The sequence below is a fragment of the Sitophilus oryzae genome, unplaced genomic scaffold (assembly GCF_002938485.1).
Source record: "Sitophilus oryzae breed Bouriz unplaced genomic scaffold, Soryzae_2.0 scaffold_1436_pilon_pilon, whole genome shotgun sequence".
NCBI classification, from domain to species: domain Eukaryota; kingdom Metazoa; phylum Arthropoda; class Insecta; order Coleoptera; family Curculionidae; genus Sitophilus; species Sitophilus oryzae.
The window spans coordinates 2,898,750-2,921,163 of NW_022146100.1; the positions used below are offsets into that span (position 1 = coordinate 2,898,750).

Here is a 22,414-nt window from a genome sequence, read left to right on the forward strand (position 1 = left end):
AACTGAATGCAACACTATAATAATAAAATAATCTATAATATACGTTAATAAACTATTTTTATTAATTAGTTTAGTAACAACCTAACATTTTTCTATTTATATCTAGTTTATTTTTCTCTCTTGTTTGGTTCCTTCCTTTTGTACAGTCAGGATTGCCCATTTGTATTATTTAAGATAATACAATCCACAGTAGAAATCTAAACTAATTTTAAGTTATATACTTGCTCCCAATAAATACAACTTATTGTAAAATTATTATTAAAAATATGTGTGGAACAGAACGCTTGTATTTTGGTATTATATTCTTGTCGAGTTATTCTAAAAAAGGACTGTCCTTTTCAAAAAAGGACAGGTGGCAACCCTAGGTATTTCTGGAATGGAAATTTAATGGAAAATCTACAACTTTAGTTTGAAAATATGTTCCGGCCACCTATGTTTACAAAAATGTCTAAAATGTGCTTTACCATTGCCTCCATATTCTGAAAAAAAAATTGAAAGAAATGTCACCAACCACAAACCTAATATACAACTGTGTCGGAAGCCTGAGTCACCCTGTAAATATTCAAAAGTAACTAAAAGTTTATATAGAAGTAACTGAAAGTTTAAATTGAAAATCGACGTTGGAGCCATTTTCGAAAACTACCTACTAACGTTTCAACATAAGTATATGTTGGATATTAATTATATTATTAAATTAGACCTTATAACAAAACTCATCTGACGAAAAAGTGTTAATGTAGTATATTAATATGGAGTAAAAATTATACTAATTACTTTACTAATTAAATTCGTTCTAAATAACGATACGCCACTGGCCATTAGAACAATCCAAATGCGCCTAGTTGCCGGGGTCGGAAATTTTCAGAGATATGGAAGTGGGAGAATGAGCTTCGACGAGTGCGCATCCAAATTTTTGTCGACGGCAAGATGGCAGACATCTTCCAGGTCTCGCTGTCACTTCTCACTTCCCCTCTTTAATTGACATCTGTTTGTTTTGTTTTTTTTTTTGTTCGTGTTGTTATCTAGTTAAAATTTATTATTATCTCAATCAGAGTCTCAATTATTCTAAACACTAATTCAAAAAGGCTTATTGTATATTGTCATAGTCATTCTAAGAAAGCTAATACGCTGGGAAAAAGATTAGTTTTCATGTGTAAGTTTATACAACATAATCGTGTTTACAGATGATTCAAAACTGTTTATTTTTAACTTTCCTAAAGGCGATTTGTAAAAATCGTGATTGTAATTGGGAATGGTCAAAAATAAGTGTATGATGTGGCCATTTAAAGAGGATGTTTTTATTACGTGTGGAGGAAGAAGATACTTGGAATCAATGTTCGTGGTTCTGTAAAACAGTGCACTCTTATAGTGTCCATGAAAGCACAAGTTCAAGTGACCAGAAATATATCAAATAAGATTGGTCCTTACTTGACAAGAAGATTATTTGGAGGAAAAGAAAACATAAGATAGGGTATTTTAATCGAACAGCGAAAATTTAACATTTTTATTGTAAAGTTTGTTGTAGGTAGTTGTAGTTTTGTGCTAAATATTTCTAACATTAGCAGCGGCTGTGTTCAGAGTGTCAAGAGGAGGAGAATTCAGTTAATTAGATTTATGCACAGTTACAGGTATGAAGGCTTTTTCAAACATAGTATCGAGTTCTATAGTCAACATTTTTAGTATTCCTACAACTGTAAAAACAAGGAACATTGGACTGGAAAAATGGCAAGATTTATATAGAAAGAAAGGGTATTATGCCAATAAGAAAATTAAATCTGTAGGCAGAAGTTTCTTATTTAAAAACTGTTATGGGGCATATATTAATTTGTATCTCTGCCACAAATCACTGAGAAAAATCATATAATATTCATAATTGTTAACGAGATGATATTTAAAGAGTATTAAAAATGAGACTATTAGTCATGAAGCTTACAATGTTACTTTGTTTCAGTATTACACTTTTATTCTTGTAAAATCTATGATGAAGTTCAAAAGCATTTTGCAATGGCCTTAAATTGTGAGCCAGGATTTATAGCAAAGGTATTTGATGCAATGAAACTTAATTGGTACCTTCCAGTATGTATTTTAGTAAGGGGATTGTCAATCCGATGTTTTTAAATAGATAAAATACAGGCCAAAGTTGACAATATTACAGTTGAGTAGAAACTATTTTATCTTAAAAAAAAATTCCTAAAATTCTGAGATCATATAATCTAATTTTCTTAATAATAAATTAGGTATATGTATGTTGTACATACAGAATTTTGTTATGGACAAATAAGGATCGACAAGCTTCTTTTGTGCAAAAAATAAATGATTTTTTCTAGTATTACGACAAACCATAATGTGTTTTACAAACTTACCGGTAACAGTTTTTTTTATAATAAAATATTTAGGAATAATTTATCAATATATTAATGACTTGAATTTTGACAAATTGAATTTGTATCAAAATAATTTTACGAAATATAAAATTGATGTTCTATTACAAGATTGAGTTTTTATTGTCGACAAAAACCAGGATAAATACTAATAATAATACCCTTAATAAAATCAATGATGTTTATGTATTATGAAAATATTTGTCAGAGGACATACCGTATGATCGAAAAAAAATGGCGTCCAGTTGGCTGGGAAATGACGATCGATGACATTTCCCATATAAAATGACAGCGATCTTCATTTCCCAGCCAACTGGACGCCGTTTTTTCTCGATCATACGGTATTATGTAACAGTTTTTGAAACACAATTTGATGGGACGAATAAAAAAAATAAAACAAAAACATATTTTTTCTAGGTTTATATTAAAAATACAAGGTAGGTAATCATCAAAAATAATTATGAACCAAATGTTTTTTATGAATATACAACTTGAACAATTTTTACCAAATTTGCAAAAATTTTAAATTGAATTGAAACGCGTAATTCAGTACAAGTAAACATGAAATATTGTAAATACTTATTTAATATCATTTCGAGTGTTTAACGACGAAAAGGTCATCTGTCCGTAGCGTCTTTTGTCAGAATATTCGTATATTTAGTGTATTATATACCAATATTGTACGCAGTTTTGAAACTGATAATTAAATCATATTAATGTTAACTAACCATAATAAATGATAGAATTTCACTAAATTTAAATTGCCCCCCGTATGGTTGAAAACAGCAAATTGATATTTGATTACTTATAGATTACCACCTATATACAAAATGACAGGAAGACCTGGAATATGGCGCCCAACTTGATTAGACCTTCTGCGCATGTTGACGCTCATTCTCTATCCCTTCTATTTCTCTGGAAATTTTAGACTTCTCTGTCTCTTCTGTTATTGTTTGACACACTGGAATGTTTGATACACTATCAACGCATGGTAGAAAGAATACAAGGTATGATATTGCGCAGGTTGGTTGCTACGTCACAAGTGATAACAGGCGCTATTGGTCAGCACGCCTCGCGCGCCAGTTCAAATCGTCAAGATATTGTTATAAACCTGTTTTTTTTTGTTTATATACCGTCATTGAATTATCGGTAAGCAAGTTACTGTGGAGCAGTGCGTAAGGAGTTGGGCTAGGAAGCGAGAGACCGGAGTTCGAATCTCGGCCGGGACATAACTTTTTATTTATTTTTTTAAATACTGTTGTATTCTATAGTTTATTTTTGTAGTATAAAAAAAGAACTATTTATTCTGTTATTTTTTCATCTCCGGTATTAATATAAATTGACTGTTGGTACAATACCTCATTTAATATAAAATAATATTCTACTTTTTGAAATGTATCAGGCCCTAATTGTACCTAAAAGTAATATATTTTTAATGATATACCATATTGTAAACTATTTAATATTTCAGTCACTTAAAAAGTTAATTTGCATTGAATAATTGCCTACCATTAAAGGAAATTTGAGCTATATAATCTTTGATGGGCATATTCTGGGTATGCAAATACTTCCTCTAAATTTTGGGTGTCGTTCAACGGATTTATTCTCAAAACCAGAAACATCTACATATAAAAAGAAAAGCACAGGTCACTAATTATAATAAACTTCACCCTTGGAATTACTTCCACTAATTATAATAAACTTCACCCTTGGAATTACTTCTATCACAATTACAATACATTCATCTGCATTGGCATTTTCTACTGTTCAATGGGAAACAATAAACTTTCCAACATTTTTTAAATGATGTAACAATTCCTCTTGTGGTTACTTTTCCATAGATATCCTCATCTCTGTCCTCATGTGAATTCAGAGACAATGAACATGAAAATTATTTACCATAAACATCGCAAACTAAACACCTAATAAACAATTTTATAACGAATATAGAAATAAATTTAGTATTCTTACCTATTATCGTCCGAATCCATGCTAATAGATAATTATTATTTTTAAATATATTTTTGGAACTGCTGGTTTTAGTAATTATTAAATTAAACGAACTAAAAAGTCTTAAAAATAAACAATTCTTAACCATAACCCCAAAAAATACAGATCTCCTGTCAACTTTCTTTATTTTTTATTTATTCATTGTTTTCCTAGTGACGTCACAGGTGGTATGCGCAAACTGAACGAAATTGGAGCCGCTATCGATCATACCTTGTATTCTTTGTACCATGCTATCAACGAGTATTTATGAATGAGATGTTCGGTCTATCTTTATAATGTCTTTGTGTATAACATACCAATTCTGTTTTTTTTTCTGAAAAAAAAATAAAAAAGTATAGAGGTGAGCCACTTTTAAGACCACCCGGTATAACTCAAAAAGTAAAAAAAAGTTTATCCTCCTTTAAAGGCGATCCAAGTATTAAAGCAAATACGTACAAGGATAAATATAAAAAAAGATTCAACTCATATTCCATTTGACCTACAAAAAAAATGAAGTAAATCCACAATTTAGCAAGGACAAATTGGAACAAATTGCTCTTTCTCCACACCGTCCTTCGGAGCAGTTGATTTACTCAGGCCGATAAAGAGCTCGTTACTGCCGAATTACGGGGAGAGAGGTTAAATAAAATTTAATTTCCAACTAAGGTATAATGTATGTGTTAATGGGTGGAAACCGTAACGGAGTTCGTTTTAATCATGTCTTACGTTCGCGCCACACGCGCGCTTTGTTCGCTAAGAACCGAATTTACTATAAAATGGTTTCCAGCTATATATTCTCGATTTTACCATCTGCCAATGCCAATCGATTGATTTAGTTTGCAGGCTTTGATGAATTAATTCATGGCACGCTGTGAACTGAAATTGTCCCGGAATGTCTAACAATATTCTCATGTGTTTATTTAATTATTTTTTATTATTTCGTGTGACTAGCAATAATCATTGAATTATCGTTGTTAAAATCATATATAAATAAAATCAGACAATATCAAATCTATTAAATATAGTTTTCTAGATTTTTCTCGACTGGAAAGTCAGTTACCAGTAGCGGCTAGACAGCTAACTTTTAATCCGTAAGGATATTTTGAGATTTTTAATCTTTTCCTTCCATTATAAACTTAATTCTACCTAAAGTTCAAAATTTGAAGTTTGTAGCACTTTAGAATTGTACTTTAGAATTTTGATGACGGTCGGTTAGTCACTGACGAATTTAAAGAAGTGTGACAAGCAATAATTCATAATCCTTGAATTTATTAGGTTTGTTCCAACCAGCATTTCGGGGTCGTTTCGAAATCGTACTCGAATCGGTTTTCTTGCACTTTGTTAGCATGCGCGGACTTCGAATAGTTTCGTGACGGTGCAAAAAGTATCAACGTTGGAACGCCTTGTGGATTGTTTTCGGGACTGTCAAAAGTGTCAAGCGTGCGTGTTTCGATCGGTTTTTTGTTTTTGTTTAGAATTTCATAACATAACCCTATTTTATATTTTTAACAAACAAACTCACAAGCAAAAGTATAACGCACACGTATTCTAATTCCTAAAAAATAACCAAGAGAGAAGCATCAGCCGGGCGCCGGACCAGAATCAGCTGTTAAAAATCGATAATCCCTGCCAATATGCTTTAATGCGCAAGTCAACCCAAACAGTTCTTAATTTGGACAATGTACCGAAATTACCGTTCTGAAATCGTACTAAGCGATCCCAAGGTAGGTTGGTACGCAAATAGGATCGTCCGATAACCGTCAAATCTCGGTTGGAACACATTAGAATTACTGCGCACGTCGTTCGGTGACGGTTCTGCGGCGGGTTGGAACAAACCTATTATTGTTACATTCGTATAGAAATAAAATCAGACAATATCAAATCGATTAATTCTAATTTTCTACCTTTCTCTAGACTGGAAAATCAGCTATCCATAGCGGCTAGACAGCTAACTTTTAATCCATAAAGATATTTTGAGATTTTTCATTTTTTCCTTCCGTTATAAACTTAATTCTACCTTAATTTCAAACTTTGAAGTTTGTAGCACTTCTAGAAGTACCTTAGAATTTTAAAGAAGTTTCAGTAACACTAATTCATAATCCTTGAATTGTTGTTGCTACATTCATATACAATTACAATAAAGTATTTTAATATTTTACATTTTTTCCTTCTGTTATAAGTTTAAAGCTATCGAAAATTCAAAATTTGAAGTTTGTGACACATCTAGAAGTACCTTAGAATTTTGATGATGTGTCACTGAGTCAATATCGAAATTAAAGAAATTTAAAAATAAAAAATAAACTTCAAAAATTAATAATATTTTTACGAATATTTTTCTAAACGATTTACGAATATTTTTCAAAAAAAAACTGGGCCACAGATTTTTTTCTACTATTAACACAATTCTGTAGACAGTTTAATGTCGATTTAAAGTTGTCTCTCGATATTTTGTCGATTTCGATTTCCTTGATGAAATAAACGCAATTATTTAATTTTAATTTTTAATTATCCTTAATCCAAGTCTAATAGCAACCTATAAAATGTTTTAATATAATTAACTGACCACATTGTTAAATAAGTACTGACTGGTTCATCATCAAAATATATAAGAAAAAGTTGCTATTAACAAGGTTGTGGAAATGCATAGTTTTACAGTTATAGGATGTTAAAACTTTAAAAAAATGTCTTTTGGAGTTATCTTAAATACCATTATTTTTTTGGAATTTACTGTTACTACAGTAAATTTAGTTATGCCAGTTTTTGCAATCTGTCGAATATCGGCAGATTGCAAAGCGTTTCAGTTGAATTCCGTCCGTCGAGCTGGGAGGTTCGAGCGTTGCGTCTCAGCACAGAGACGGATTGACAAAAAATGAGTGCCTTACTGTGTGCTGCTATTAATTGTAGTAATAACTCAAAAAATTGTTCTTTGAGTTTTTTTAGATTTCCATCGGATGTAAATCGGCAAGCTGATTAGCAATAAACATTTAATTATATTTGTTTATTTTAGAAGCTGAGATATTATGTAATTAATTAAATGTTATTAGTATTTTAGCATGTGGGCAGATTTTAAAAATAGCTTTTTGAAAATATTTTTTGGTCAGGGGATTTGCCATAAAATTTTCATTCCAATAATAATTTACGAGATAATTTATATAGATTGGTTTTTGAAACAACTTTAGAGTAAATCTTTTGCATATCTAAAGTATCCGCAAATTATTCATATTTTTTTAATTGAAAGAATTTTATAATAGCATAATCTCTTATAAATTTATTGGACTGTTTTTTTTTTTAATTTTATTTATTTTTTTATTATAAGTGGTCGTAATATAACAATTTTCAAAATATTATAGACAAAATATTGAGTTTATATCCACCGTAAATATACAGGGTGGCCCATTAGTGCGAGGAAGTCCAATATCGTCGTCGTTGTCGAAGATGTAAAAAAAGTTTTATTCATATGTTTCAAGGTTTATAAAGGGGCGTATCCTAAAATATTTTGTTATATAATCAGGGAAAAGTTATGGGAAAGTTAGTTTTATTAATTTTTAATTATTTTACATCATTCTATAATATATATTATTCTATATAGGGTATTTTTTATGGCGTCACCAAAATCGGAATATTTAAAATGGTATATCTCATTTTTTTTAAATGCAACATTCTGTATATTATTTTTCTGTCAGATGCAGAATTAAAAAGTGAACATTTTTTTTATTTAAAGTGTTTCTAAATTCTTCTTTTTTATCAAAGCCACCTAATATGATCTTTGTCTGATATTTTATCGTTGAAAATCCCATATGTAATAGGAAATACAGAAAACAGAAAATATGAAATACAGAAAATATTTGCAAAACGGCTAAAAATTTAAACATCTGAAAGAAAAATGATATACAAGGTGTTGCATTTAAAAAAAATGAGATACAACATTTTAAATATTACGATTTTCTTGACGCCATAAAAAATACCGTGTATATGATAAAGTAAATTTTTCCACACGAATTATTCATTGTGGTATCCTTCATGTTTAAGAAAATATAGCTAAGCATTAATAAAGTTATATTCACTCTAGTTTTTTACCACTTTTCGTATATACTGTTTTTAACCAAAGTTTTAGTAAATAAGAAATAGAATGGCAACACCGCAGTGTGCTTTAAATAATGACAGTATACTATATGCAGAATTTTATGCCGAATCCAGTTATCTACAGAAAATTAAACTTGTTTTAAATAAAAAAAAAAGTTGTAGAAAATCTCTGAAATAGATAATAATATAAAAATATGTCATTATACCTATACTTTTTCCGCATTTCTTCCCATCAGAAGATTTTCAGATACAAAAGAATTGTTACCAACACGAAATGTGAAAATATTCTGTTTTTAAGCAAGTTTTTACTCGATGATCAATTTTTTTTATTTTATTTTATTGTGAACTCACATTTTCCTAAATACATATTATCTATGAAACTATGGTGAGTGCCACGACTATTCTTTGTCTAGTTAATAGACCACAACTATATAGCTACGTCAGTGGTCAAAGATCATATAAAGTGGCAGAAAAAGAACAAAGGATTTGACAAGGAGTAAAGCTACTAGTTTCTTTATACTATGATTAAAATTAGTAAATAAAAAATATTGTTATTGCATGAATTTTTCTTTTATTTTAATTTTATTAATTGTGAAAACATCAAGACACAACATTTAATCGGTATTAAATGGATACACAAGATACACAATTTAGTTAATAAGGGAAAATAAGTCAGTTCTAAAAGATTTAAGACTTTTGTAAAAGACTTAAGTCATTAACAAAAGATTTAAATCTTTTTTACTGACTTAAATCTTACGTGAGGAATTTCCTGAATGGTTTTTGAAACGCGCTGTAAACCTAAAATCATACATAAACCGAAAACGTGTTATATAAATCAAATTATTTTCATTTTTCTAAAACTCCAACAACATAAACAACCGATCTAGCTGTCGTCTAGATTGAAAGCGTACACCCGTAAACGGCCGATCTCATTCATCATTCTCGCTTTCTTCCAGATGTGCTCTGTTTGAAAAACGTCGCCCTGTTCATAGAGCCGGACGTGGTCCAGTACAAGGACAAATCGACGCTGAGATGCACGTACGATCTCGAGGACGATGTCCTGTACTCTGTCAAATGGTACAGAGGGAGCCACGAGCTGTACAGGTACATTCCCGGAGAAAGACCGAGTATCAAGTTTTTCACGGTGCCGGGAGTAACTGTGGACGTAAGTAAAATCCTATATTGAATAAATAATCCCATTAAAAACATAAAATGTAATGCCAAGTCTCACAACACAATTCTTCTACGGTAAAAAGTTGTAAGATCTCATGTCAAACCAAGTCAGTATATTTTATTTAGTTTCTACACTCACCGGCACGAGTGTTCACCACATACGACACGGAGTATTGTAGCTAAACGATTAGAATTTTACAAATTGTAAGTTTTGGGTTCGTCGAACGACTATTAAGGTGCGTATTCACTATCCGAACAAACGAACGAACGAGCGAACGAATGGAATTCGGTATATTTGGACGGGGAACCGAACGCATGCGGCCGTTCGTTCGTTCGTTTGCTCGACCATCCGTTTCGAGTCGGTACATCAAAGGAGTTCAAAACGAATGGGTAGATGTTGTTCGTTCGGTTCTAAAATTCGGTCCCGTCCATACTACTACCGAACGAACCAACGAATGTTCGTTCGTTCGTTCGGATAGTGAATACGCACCTTTAGAGCTACAATTTAAAAATATTTTTACAAGATACAGTGTCCCAAATAAATAAAAAATATCAAAGTTGTATTTTTTTAAATGGAACATCCTATATATTATTACATTTTTAGTTTCTATGAATAAAATAAAGGTAAATTTGATTAAGGTTTATCACCCTTAAACCTTACCGTTTTTGAAATATTTTCAATTTTGTGAAATTGCAGTAAAATTTTTAAGGCTTCATTTCTCCAAGGGTATCAAAGTTTTTAATACTAAATATTTACTGAAGTTTAATTATTGATCAGTTATTGTGTTGCAACAATAAAAATTATACTACCTTATACAAAGTGTTCAAAAAATTATATTAAATAATTACTAGCTTTCAACGGCAATAACTTGTTTAATTTAAATGGAACTGTATATATGTATATTTTACCTAAAACATCAAAATCGGTACCAAGAACTTCAAGACATTAATGTTAGTTTATTTTTATTCAAAATTAATTTTGAGTTGTGTATCTTAATATTGCCTAATACCACAGAATATCTAGCTACGCAACAGAAAAATACTCGAAATGAAAGAGCTAAAATTGCACAAATAGAATACTAGATGGCGCGATAATATCATAATCTGAATATAATTAGAAATTTTGAACTTTCGGTTTTGGATCGACGGCTCGTCGACGGCCTTATAGCTCGGCTAAATATGCACAGTTGCCAGATTCAAAAAGACTTGAATTGGCATCCCATTCTTTTTATTGTGTATAATGCAGTATGTGTTTCTTTCTATTCTTCTTTTCTTGTCAGATACACTTATATTAATTATTCCTTTGGCTATTAAAATAGTTTTAAGTATATTATTACAAAACATATACATTTTTAATATACACTACCTTATAATGTTAACTAAGAAAATATCTTTAATTACCTTTAAAATTAATAATATACAGGGCGATTGATAGTGATATTTATTAATGCTGGAACGTTAGTAATGAAATATAAGTTTAATAATAATGGAAATAATTTATTAAAATGCAGTACAAAAAATGTTAACTGACTAAAAAATACTATAATAACAAATTTCTTCCGTTTGCCATGTTATTTATATAGACCTAGGTAGATTTTAAAAAGTGACACAGGTACAATTAATAATATATTAGTTCGGCATAAAAGTTGCTGTCACGACATCGAACAATAAATTAAAATTAGTAAAATAAATTAAAATTATTAATTAAACAAATCTTTATAAAGAAACGCAACTATACCAAATTTGGGCCCAATCGAACTCCAGGAAATGATATCATAATAGTGTACTATATTATGGTACCACTCGATATACTTTAAGGTATCATAATATTGGAATGTCACCTAAGATCCGTAGTATACCAAATTTAAGAACAATCGAACGCCATGAAATGGTATCGTAATATGGTACTATATTAAGGTACCACTTTATATACATCATAGTTCAATCATATTACAATGTAACCGAAGATACGTAGTATACCAAGTTTGAGCCCAATCGAACGCCAGGAAATGGTATCGTAATATGGTACTATATTATGGTACCACTTTATATGCATCATAGTACCATCATATTACAATGTATGTATATACACATCATCATATTATTGGGTACCATCATATTACAATGATAGTATATGTACAAATACTATCCCAAGTTTAAGCCCAATCGAACGCCATGTACGTAATATAGTACTATATTATGGTACCAGTTGATATGCTTTATGGTACCATAATAATGCAATGTCATCAAAAATACGCAAGTATATATCAAATATGAGCTCAATCGAACGCCAGGAATATATGCATCATAGTACCATCATATTACAATGTAACCGAAGATACGTAGTATAACAAGTTTAAGTCCAATCGAACGCCAGGAAATGGTATCGTAATATGGTACTATATTATGGTACGTCTTATTTTGCTCCATGGTACCATAATATTACAATATCACCGAAGATACGTAGTATCCCAAATTTAAGCCCAATCGAACGCCATGTACATAATATGTACCATATTATGTACATGATATGCATCATAGTACCATCATATTACAATGTCACCGAAAATACGTAGTATACCAAGTTTAAGCCCTATTGCCGCCATGTACCTAATATTGCTATGTCATCAAATATGGTACTATAGAAGGTACCACTTTATACGCTCCATGGTACCATGATATTACAATGTCACTGAAGATATAGTATACCAAGTTTAAGCCCAATCGAACGCCATGTATCGTAATATAGTACTATATTATGGTATCACTTGATATGCTTCTGAAAAAAACGGCGGCCAGTTGGCTGGAAAAGGACGATCGATGACATTTCCCATATAAATTTACATATAAAATGACAGTGATATTCATTTCATAGCTATCGCTAACGCCGTTTTTTCCTGATTATACAATATGAACTTGGTATGAACACAATCGAACGTCAGGAAGTGGTGTCATAATAGTAGAACAATACTTATTATATTGTCGCCGAATTACAATGAAAATTCAGGATTCAATTATACAATCAAACGTCAGGAAGTGATTGTAGTTTAGCTCATAAGATTTAATTCCAACTAACATGGCAAACTGAAAAAAACAGCTCTGATCTATTTTAATATGTTTAAATGATGTTGCAAATTTGAAGGTAGGCTTTATCAGGAAGTATTACGATATGAATTACACAATGGCAACACTGCACAAAATTCTTCTAAATTTTGTTTGTAGAAAACTGTTTTCTTTTAAATATATTGCCCTCTATTATGTAGTAGCGAAACTACCACATCAAAATATCTGATTTGGAGACAGACTTTTAAAGCCTGTCTCCTTTTGCTACCTACAATTTTATACATGTAACGAGGCTTCTGTTGCGTAGCTAGATATTCTGTGCTAATACATACTGTTCTATTCGACATTTTTCATACTTCCTAAAACTAATGAAATACTGGAATCTACTCCATCGTTGGCTCACCCTGTACAGATATTTTCTACGTGAAACGCTCGGCATAAAGATCTTCGCCTTAGCGAAAGTCACGGTAAATGAAGGGAGCGTCTTATTAATGGCTGTGAAGTAGGATTCGAGGCTGCTACTAAAGCGGTTGCATTTTTACGGTAAAATATTAAACCTCGGTTTTATTATGCAAATTCTGCAAGAAACACGAGGGTGGAAGGGTTAATTAAGCATATTAGAGAAGAAAAAAGTTACAAAATGTTAAAATCACATACATAATATACCGGGTGCATGTCAAAGGTGGCTCACACCCTATAACTTTTTTATTTTTTCGGATAAAAAAACGAAATTTGGTATGTTAGTATATGATATAAATTAGGATTGATTGACTACAATTTTTGATTCTTAAATGGCACCCTCGGTATTTCTTTACTTCATTCGATAGAAAATGATATTCTGAATAGAATGACATAGCATATGCCAACTTTTGACATTTTCACTTAAAAAAAAATCGTATTTTAAATTTCAATCTAGAGTGCCATGCCTAACCAGTGGCGTAACGCTACTACCGCAACCCCCCGCAGCTGCGGGGAGGCCCAGGCCCAAAGGGGGTCCAGGCCCGAAACCTCCGAGGTCCGGGAAAGCCTGTTCCTATGACAATTTTTTTTCCAAATTGAAAATCATCAAAAATTATTTACGAAATAGTTCCTCTCAGACAAGGTTAACTAACTTGGCTATACTGTCCATAGAGGCGCAAGAGGCGATAATAAAAAATTTCGCGGAGGCAAAAGCTAGAAAAAACACAATTTACCTCCTTAAGAAATTCAAGTTTTTGTACTTAATTTTAAATATTTTAGTTTATAAGTCACTGTTGTTTATCAGTTCCTAGTATGATAGTATGGCTACCTTAGCTACTTGAATTTTTTTATTTTGTTTCTTTTTCGCTAGATTAGCAAACCAAAGATTTTTTTAGTTTATATTGCTTTAGTTTTGAAGAGTATTTTTTATTTTGTTTTTGTTCCTTATTATTGTTCGCTACTAGGCGTACTAGGTGCCTGAACATTTTTCAGTTTTTGCTCCTTCTAGTTTCAAAGAATATTTTTGGCCTTGTTCCTTGTTCGAAAATAATATTTTTTGTATTGTAACGTTCTTCGCACATCGTGTATTCTATATATTTTTTTGTTTTTATATGCATTAAATTTGAATTTTATATTAGGTTTGAAGTTGAGATATATTCCCCAATTTTGTTTTCTGAATTGGTCATACAAGCTTACCTAACCTAACCAAACTAATATATAAAATCTTTAAATGACTGACATACTGATTAATCACGATCCTGCTCAAACCACTCAACGTAAGAAGCTCAATTTTGGCATACAGGTTGATTCTAGGGTGTAGAGGTTCGATAAGAAGGGATTTTTCGAAATTCCAGTTCCATGAGGGTGAAACTACCCCTCAAATATTACAATATTTTTTATTTAAAAAACAATCAAGTTTCCGAAAAAACGCTTAAACACGTATATTTTATTTTGTTTTTTACATATTTTAAGATTTTTTAAAAATGTATACAAGGTGTTTCGAAAAATCTGATCATTAATAACGATCTAGATTAATCACAATCCTGCTTAAAGCGCTTGACGTAAAAAGCTGATTTTTGGAAAACAGATTGACTTTAGGGTGTAGAGGTTCGATAAGAAGGGATTTTTCGAAACTCGAATTCTAAGGGGGTGAAACTAATCCCTCAAATATTAAAATATTTTTTATTTAAAAACCGGTGAGTTTTTCGGAAAAACTCTTAAACACGTATATTTTATTTTGTTGTTTTACATATTTTAAGATTTTTTATAAATTTATACAGGGTGTTTCATAAAATATGACCATTGAGTAATCACGATTCTGCTTAAACTGCTTGACGTTTAAAGCTGATTTTTGGCAAACAGATTGACTGTGGGGTGTAGAGGTTCGATAAGGAGGGTTTCTCGAATCTCAAATTCTAAGACGGTGAAAACGCCCCTCAAATATTACAATATTATTTGTTATTTAAAAAACGGTTAGTCTTTCGGGAAAACGCTTGGACAAGCATAATTTACTTGGTTTTTTTACATATTTTGAAATTTTTTAAAAAATCATACAGGGTGTTTCAAAAAGTTGGGTAATTTCTTAACCACGATTCTGCTTAAACTACTTGACGTAAAAAGCTTATTTTTGGCAAACGGATTTTTCGAAAGTCAAATTCCAACGAGATGAAACTACCCCTCAAATATTACCAAGTTATATAATAACATCGCCATATTGTTTTTTCTCATGCTGACATAAATGTTAGAAAATTTCATCCAGTTTGTATGTTAATGGAAATACTTGCTTTGCTTTATCATCGCCATTATAAATGATTAATTCGACGCGAACGAAGTCGCTGGTAAAATTTAATTTCTATATAAACTACCGTTCTCCTTGGAGCTTCCGCGGCGTATGAGAGTGCCGCCACCCTGTATATGGCTCCTTGAAATATAAAAATAATCTTTAATCTTTAACTTCTCTCAAACAATGCTGTAAATGACTTTTTAAATTTATATATTAAAAAACTCGTAAAACTTTTAACTCCGTATCGTCGTTGTTACTTATTAAACTGTTAAAATATTAACCTAGGTGTTTTATTATGCAAATTCTAAAGGAAAGAATTAATTAAATGCATTAAGCTTTTTCATTTAAAGCGGCGAGTGATCTTTTCTGCGCTTCTTCCATTCCAAGTCGCCGTATCCGGTTCTCGAGCAAGAGTTAAGCAAACTGGATGCTGGCCTTAATAGCCCTGTGCTCCTTTGTACCTGTTCTTCCTATAAAAGCAAGACGCTTTTCCTATTTCGTTAAACGTTCCTTCCGTACGAAATGGAAAATAGTTTTAGCGTTGATGGCTCAAGTTTATTAGTTTCCTCGAGGATGGCGGCAGTGTTTTAAACGAACGAATGGTATCTGAATAATTTTACGGGGCTATTATAAATATTATGTTATAGCGATTTTACGAACATTAATATAAATACCATGACAATTATATTATAGTAATACACCAATTGTGTATTACTATATGTATAGGCTTGGTGTAAAAAAATTAAAACTCCGACAACAGCGCTCGATACGGCACTATTATAAATATTTAGTGGAGTGCCCAGAGATTACAGTTGAGGGTTGGAACCTTTGGTGTTACACAGCAAAATAAAAACACTAAATCACCACAATACACCAAAACACTTTTATTTTTACACTGGACGCGCGTTTCGCTAACCATGTTAGCATCATCAGAAGATGATTATAAACTAAAGTACAATCTACAAGTTGAGCGTTTATATACTCGCTCAGTGGGCACCGAGTGGGCGTAGCAAAATCTAGCCAACCGAGTCAGAGCCTACTGAGCGTAACAGTTAGATTTCCGCCTCTAGAATAGTAGGAACAAAGAACTTGAAGGAATTGGACCGTTGTCTCTGTTCATACTTTCTTTACATTTATTAATTCTGATGCTTTCATATGCATCTAATTGCCTGTAATTTGAGACTTGTTTAATTAATTTTAAATTATTAAGATCTATACAATGTTCTTTATCAACAATATTTTCAGCAACGCAAGATTTATCCGGTCTACCATATCTTATCTGAGCTGAATGTTCTTTAAATCTAGTTAATATTGATCTTCTAGTTTGCCCAACATATTTCTGATTACAATCTTTACAAGAAATTTCATAAATACCCGACCTTTCCAGTATAGGTGTTTTATCCTTTGGATTACCTAATAATTGTAATTTATTATTAGCACTATACACAAGTTTATAACTGACATTCTTAAAAATTCCTTTTAGACCACGGGATAACTGAAAATGGAAACCATTTTATGTTCAACACTATGATGTGATTCATTAGGAATATATCTGCGTGTGGTGGTATTTTTCCTATAGATATCAAATTCCAGGCAATTATTAGTATTTCTAATAACTAATACATCTAGAAACGGTAATCTGTCGTTGTTCTCAATTTCATGCGTAAATTTAATGGAAGGAAAACGATTATTTAACTTAGAAATAAAATTATCTATGGTTTCTGAATGTGTGTCAAAAACAGCAAAAATATCATCCACATACCTAAACCATACTCTTGGAAAATACTCAAACTGATTCTTAGCCTCCACTTCAAACCTGCTCATGAATAAATTAGCCAAAAATGGAGACAATGGATTACCCATTGCTGTACCTTCCTGCTGTTCAAAAAAGTTTTAATAACAACTTTTTGTGATCTAGCGGGCCACAAAATAGTTCCATATCCACTAATTAAACGGTTGGGAAAAGTATTGTTCAAATATTCTTGAACAATACGAGCATTGTAGGCAGGGCAACCATCTTGTTGAAACCAGACATTGTGGAATCTTTCTCTCAATAACTCACGAATTCTAAGAACAATCTGCTGCTGTAACAAGTCCAAATACTTTGCAACAGTTAATTAAAAACCTCTATAAAAAATGGACCAATCATATGCTCCCCTACAAAAGCACCCCAAACATTTAGCTTTTGAGGATATTGCGTGCGTACCTCAAAATATCTGTGCAAATTTTCCCGAGACCAATATCGTACTTATATAGGGTTATGACGACTCAATAAAGGAAAACTTGATTCGTCGGTGAAAACTATACGCCGAATAAAGTTTTCATCTAAATTGCCCTTTTCCATTACAGATTCACAAAACGCCATACGCCGAAATTGGTCTTTATGGAAAATTTCTTGAGTTTTGCGCGCTTTGTACGATCGGTATCCATTCTTTTTAAGGACTCTTTAAACCGTGCTAAGTGAAGAATCTGTTACCTCAGCAATTCGATTACTTGAAAACGTGGGATTTTGATCCGCGGTAGCACAAATGAACACTTGCTTTAACTCCTGTTCTTCATTAATCAACACATCAGGCTTTTTGTTTTTTTGTGGGAACACGCACCCATGTGTTCCAAAATTATTAATAACTCTTGATACAGTAGGTAAAGATGGAATTGGCCTGTCTACAAAAGTTTGTGGAAAAATTGTTTGTATATCCCGATAAGACCTATTTTGGAAATACCATTTTACAATTTGATAAATTGATGCAATTTTGATCAATTGATGCAATTTGATCAATTTGATGCAATTTTCACACGAACTTCGTAAACATCCATTATTTTACTTAAAAAATAAATTTTACACGAGAACTGTCACGAGAATCTATGTATTCGTTTTATCTATTAAAAACGAATAAATACAAATTCTGAAACATTCTTATCACATATCTACCTATTTTTATTTTATCGCATTTTTTCGCCTGCTTTTTATCCGGCGGACGGGTATACGCTAATTCGTCCGGTTCTGCCTATGTTACTACTACGGTGGTCCGGTCTGTATAATCAAAAAATTAAATAGACATATACTATGAGATAATAAAATATAATTTGCAATATTAATGGTATACTTTTTTTAATCAATTAGTGATTAAATGTTTTATGAACATCTTCTAAAATTATAATTATGTAACTTTAAAAAAAATCGTTATAGCCGAAATAGTCCCAATTATGCCCCACTAGCAAAACCGGTGATTAAAACTATGCTCGCCACCGTAGTTGAACTCATCTAAAATGTTTTTTTTAACCGGAATAATAAATTATAATACTAATACTAATAGAATTTTTACAAATTATACTTCCTTAACACTTTTAGAATAATTAAATAATAAATTTATCGTATTCTCACCCGTATATTATATATATGCTAGTTTTCACTATACCCGTATATTTATATATGCTAGTTTTTACGAAATTCTTCTATGGTGTCACCACCGGCGCGGCGGAGAATGCAGCAAGCTTTTAGCTTCCAGTATTTTTCATAACATAATTAATTAAAATTGTAAAATGGCAATCACATACCAAAGAATTATGATATTTTTATAATTGATCATTTCTAATTTAAAAAGATATCTAACATTCATTATTAGCTTAAAGTCATTAGTTGGACTTTTTCAGAAAACAAATGCGTTCGTTTATCCTAGATATATAATCCTCGGTCCAAAAAACGACGGAAGGTCCATAGCCCAGCCGGACAAATAGCTGCATTTCTTTTAATGATGCAATTTTTTAAGTTTATTGCGTGTTTAAAGTGCAATTTACTTTGGAAAATACACATTTACCATACGTAACGAATATCTAGTACTAGGTAGAACGATCTGGCAATTAAAATGTAGTTTACAATTTAAATAAATGGTCAGAGATAAACCTATAGATTAAAATACAACCTACACTTTGTTTATTTTCTAATCACCTTTATGAAAATTACACTAGTGTAATTTCTAACATAAAACAATCAATTTTAAAATTGCCTTAAAAGAGTACGTAGCATAGAAAAAAAATCATATTAAATTAATAAAAAAACGATATGGTAACGGTGCAGTTTTAAATATAATACCATAGAAACTTTTTTATTAGTGTTCTGAGATTTAATTATTTTATTCTCTAATATTATTTGTATAATGTTTTGTATTATCTTTTGTTTGTTTGTTTGTGTACCTTGTTTTTGTTTTACTTTGTTTGTTAGTTTACCTTTGTCTACAAATTGAAAATTTTTTTGAAAATAAAGACATTTTATTTATTTAAATAATACAAGAATATTCTACTCGGTATAAATTATACTGCAAAATAAAACACTAAATCACCACAATACACCAAAAAACTTTTACTTTTACACTGGACGCGCGTTTCGCTAACCATGTTAGCATCATCAGCAGATGATTATAAACTAAAATACAATCTACAATTGAAGCGTTTATATACTCGCTCAGTGGGCACAGAGTGGGCGTAGCAAGATCTAGCTAACCGAGTCAGAACCCATCGAGCGTAACAGTTAGATTTCCGCCACTAGAGTAGTAGGAACAAAGAACTTGAAGGAATTGGACCGTTGTCTCTGTTCATACTATCTTTACATTTATTAATTCTGATGCTTTCATATGCATCTAATTGCCTGTAATTTGAAACTTGTTTAATTAATTTTAAATTATTAAGATCTATACAATGTTCTTTATCAACAATATGTTCGGTAACGCAAGATTTATCCGGTCTACCATATCTTATCTGAGCTAAATGTTCTTTAAATCTAGTTAATATTGATCTTCTAGTTTTCCCAACATATTTCTGATTACAATCTTTACAAGAAATTTCATAAATACCCGACCTTTCCAGTAGAGGTGTTTTATCCTTTGGATTACCTAATAATTGTAATTTATTATTAGCACTATACACAAGTTTATAATTGACATTCTTAAAAATTTCTTTTAGACCACGGGATAACTGTCTATCAAACGGTATTGAAAAATATTTTGACGTATCTTTCTCCACTTAAAAAGTCGAATTTTCAGAAATCATTAACCTATACCTACGTTTTCTAATTATTTTATCAACTAGTGAAGGAGAATATCGATTACACTCAGCTACATTCCTAATGTAATCTCTTTCTATTTCATATCTTTCGTTGGAAAATGGAAAACTAAGTAATCTATGAACTAAGAAATTTAAACTAGCCATTTTATGTTCAATACTATAATATGATTCATTAGGAATATATCTGAAAATTCGACTTTTCAAGTGGAGAAAGATACGTCAAAATATTTTTCAAACCCGTTTGATACACAGTTATCCCGTGGCCTAAAAGGAATTTTTAAGAATGTCAATTATAAACTTGTGTATAGTGCTAATAATAAATTACGAAATTAAAGAAAGATTGTAATCAGAAATACGTTGGGCAAACTAGAAGATCAATATTAACTAGATTTAAAGAACATTTGGCTCAGATAAGATATGGTAGACCTGATAAATCTTGCGTTGCCGAACATATTGTTGATAAAGAACATTGTATAAATCTTAATAACTTAAAATTACTTAAACAAGTCTCAAATTACAGCCAATTAGATGCATATAAAAGCATCAGAATTAATAAATGTAAAGATAGTATGAACAGAGACAACGAACAGTCCAATTCCTTCAAGTTCTTTGTTCCTACTACTCTAGTGGCGGAAATCTAACTGTTACACTCAGTGGGCTTTGACTCGGTTGGCTAGATTTTTCCACGCACCTAGTGCCCACTGAGCAAGTATATAAACGCTCAACTTGTAGATTGTACTTTAGTATATAATCATCTGCTGATGATGCTAACATGGTTAGCGAAACGCGCGTCCAGTGTAAAAGTAAAAGTGTTTTGGTGTATTGTGGTGATTTAGTAATTTATTTTGCTGATATTTATATTATCTAAATTAACAAAAAAGTTGAACATTTAAATAAAAAAAATATATGATAAAGGTTAGAAAAAATACGTATATTCAGAATCACCCATATATTTCTTCCAAATTTCCATAAAAATGGAAGGACAAAAAGCCACGGCATCCCGTTTGGCGTACATACGGTTTTTCCGAAATATAGAGTGTATTTTTGAACGGGAGCCAAACGTCCGCCTTAAATGTTCTCCGTCTGGATGAAATCTCCGTTTGTTATTTCTCGGGGGCAATTATTTAGAGGTAAACAACAACTTCGCCCCGGCATTTCCGGGGGCAATAAGTTGGCCCCAAATAAGGGCGCTTTTTCCATTTTAAAACTTTCCGAATTTTTGCGTTTTATATATTTATTCCAGAGCGGAGCTGGAACGGAGTAGTAATAGACGTTTTTAGAAATATATTAGGTCTTGTGGAAAAGCATCATTTTTTTGCTGTTACTAAATATGCGAGGAGAAGTTATTAAATTAACTGCAATTAGTGATAAGCGAGACTGGTCTTAGTATAGCGGTTGCCACGCCCTTTCTAATTTGAAGTTCAATAAAACACAAGTTTACTTAATCGGTAATGAGTTGCATAGAGGCCACTAGCCTTTTAATTTTAACAGCCGGGTGGTCGGGGTTCAAAGATATTAATAAAGGGCGCCACGAGATTATACTCTATGAACTCGGCAATAAAGATGTAACTATTAAGTAGACTTCAACACTAACCTCGAACTGTTGAGTGCAACTATGATGAACTTCAAATATTCTATAACTATTTGTACTTAAGTGACTCTAACTTAACTATGAGGCTAGACTGTAAATAATACTACTAAAAATATTTAAGCAATTTATTAAAATATTAAAAAGTTAAATATATATAAAAAAACGAATGAAATGTAAAATGTAATACGTTAAGAAATTATTTAAATCGAAAGGTTGGAAAAGAAAATAGAATTTTAAATTAAATGTAATAACTAAACCTATGACGTCAAACCCCCTTAGCTAACTTATACTAGATACAGTCAGGTTGGTTTATAAATAGCAAATCTAAAT

The 22,414-nt window shown here is 31.3% G+C and overlaps 1 protein-coding gene across 1 annotated transcript in view; it reads left to right on the forward strand.

The window, feature by feature from the left end:
• Window positions 1–22,414, forward strand: part of LOC115876439 — a 127,434-nt gene that overhangs the window by 70,761 nt on the left and 34,259 nt on the right. Inside the window, exon 2 of the mRNA XM_030892210.1 lies at window positions 9,410–9,618. Within this exon, the coding sequence (XP_030748070.1) occupies window positions 9,410–9,618 (209 nt within the window). The remainder of the gene's footprint in view (window positions 1–9,409; window positions 9,619–22,414) is intronic.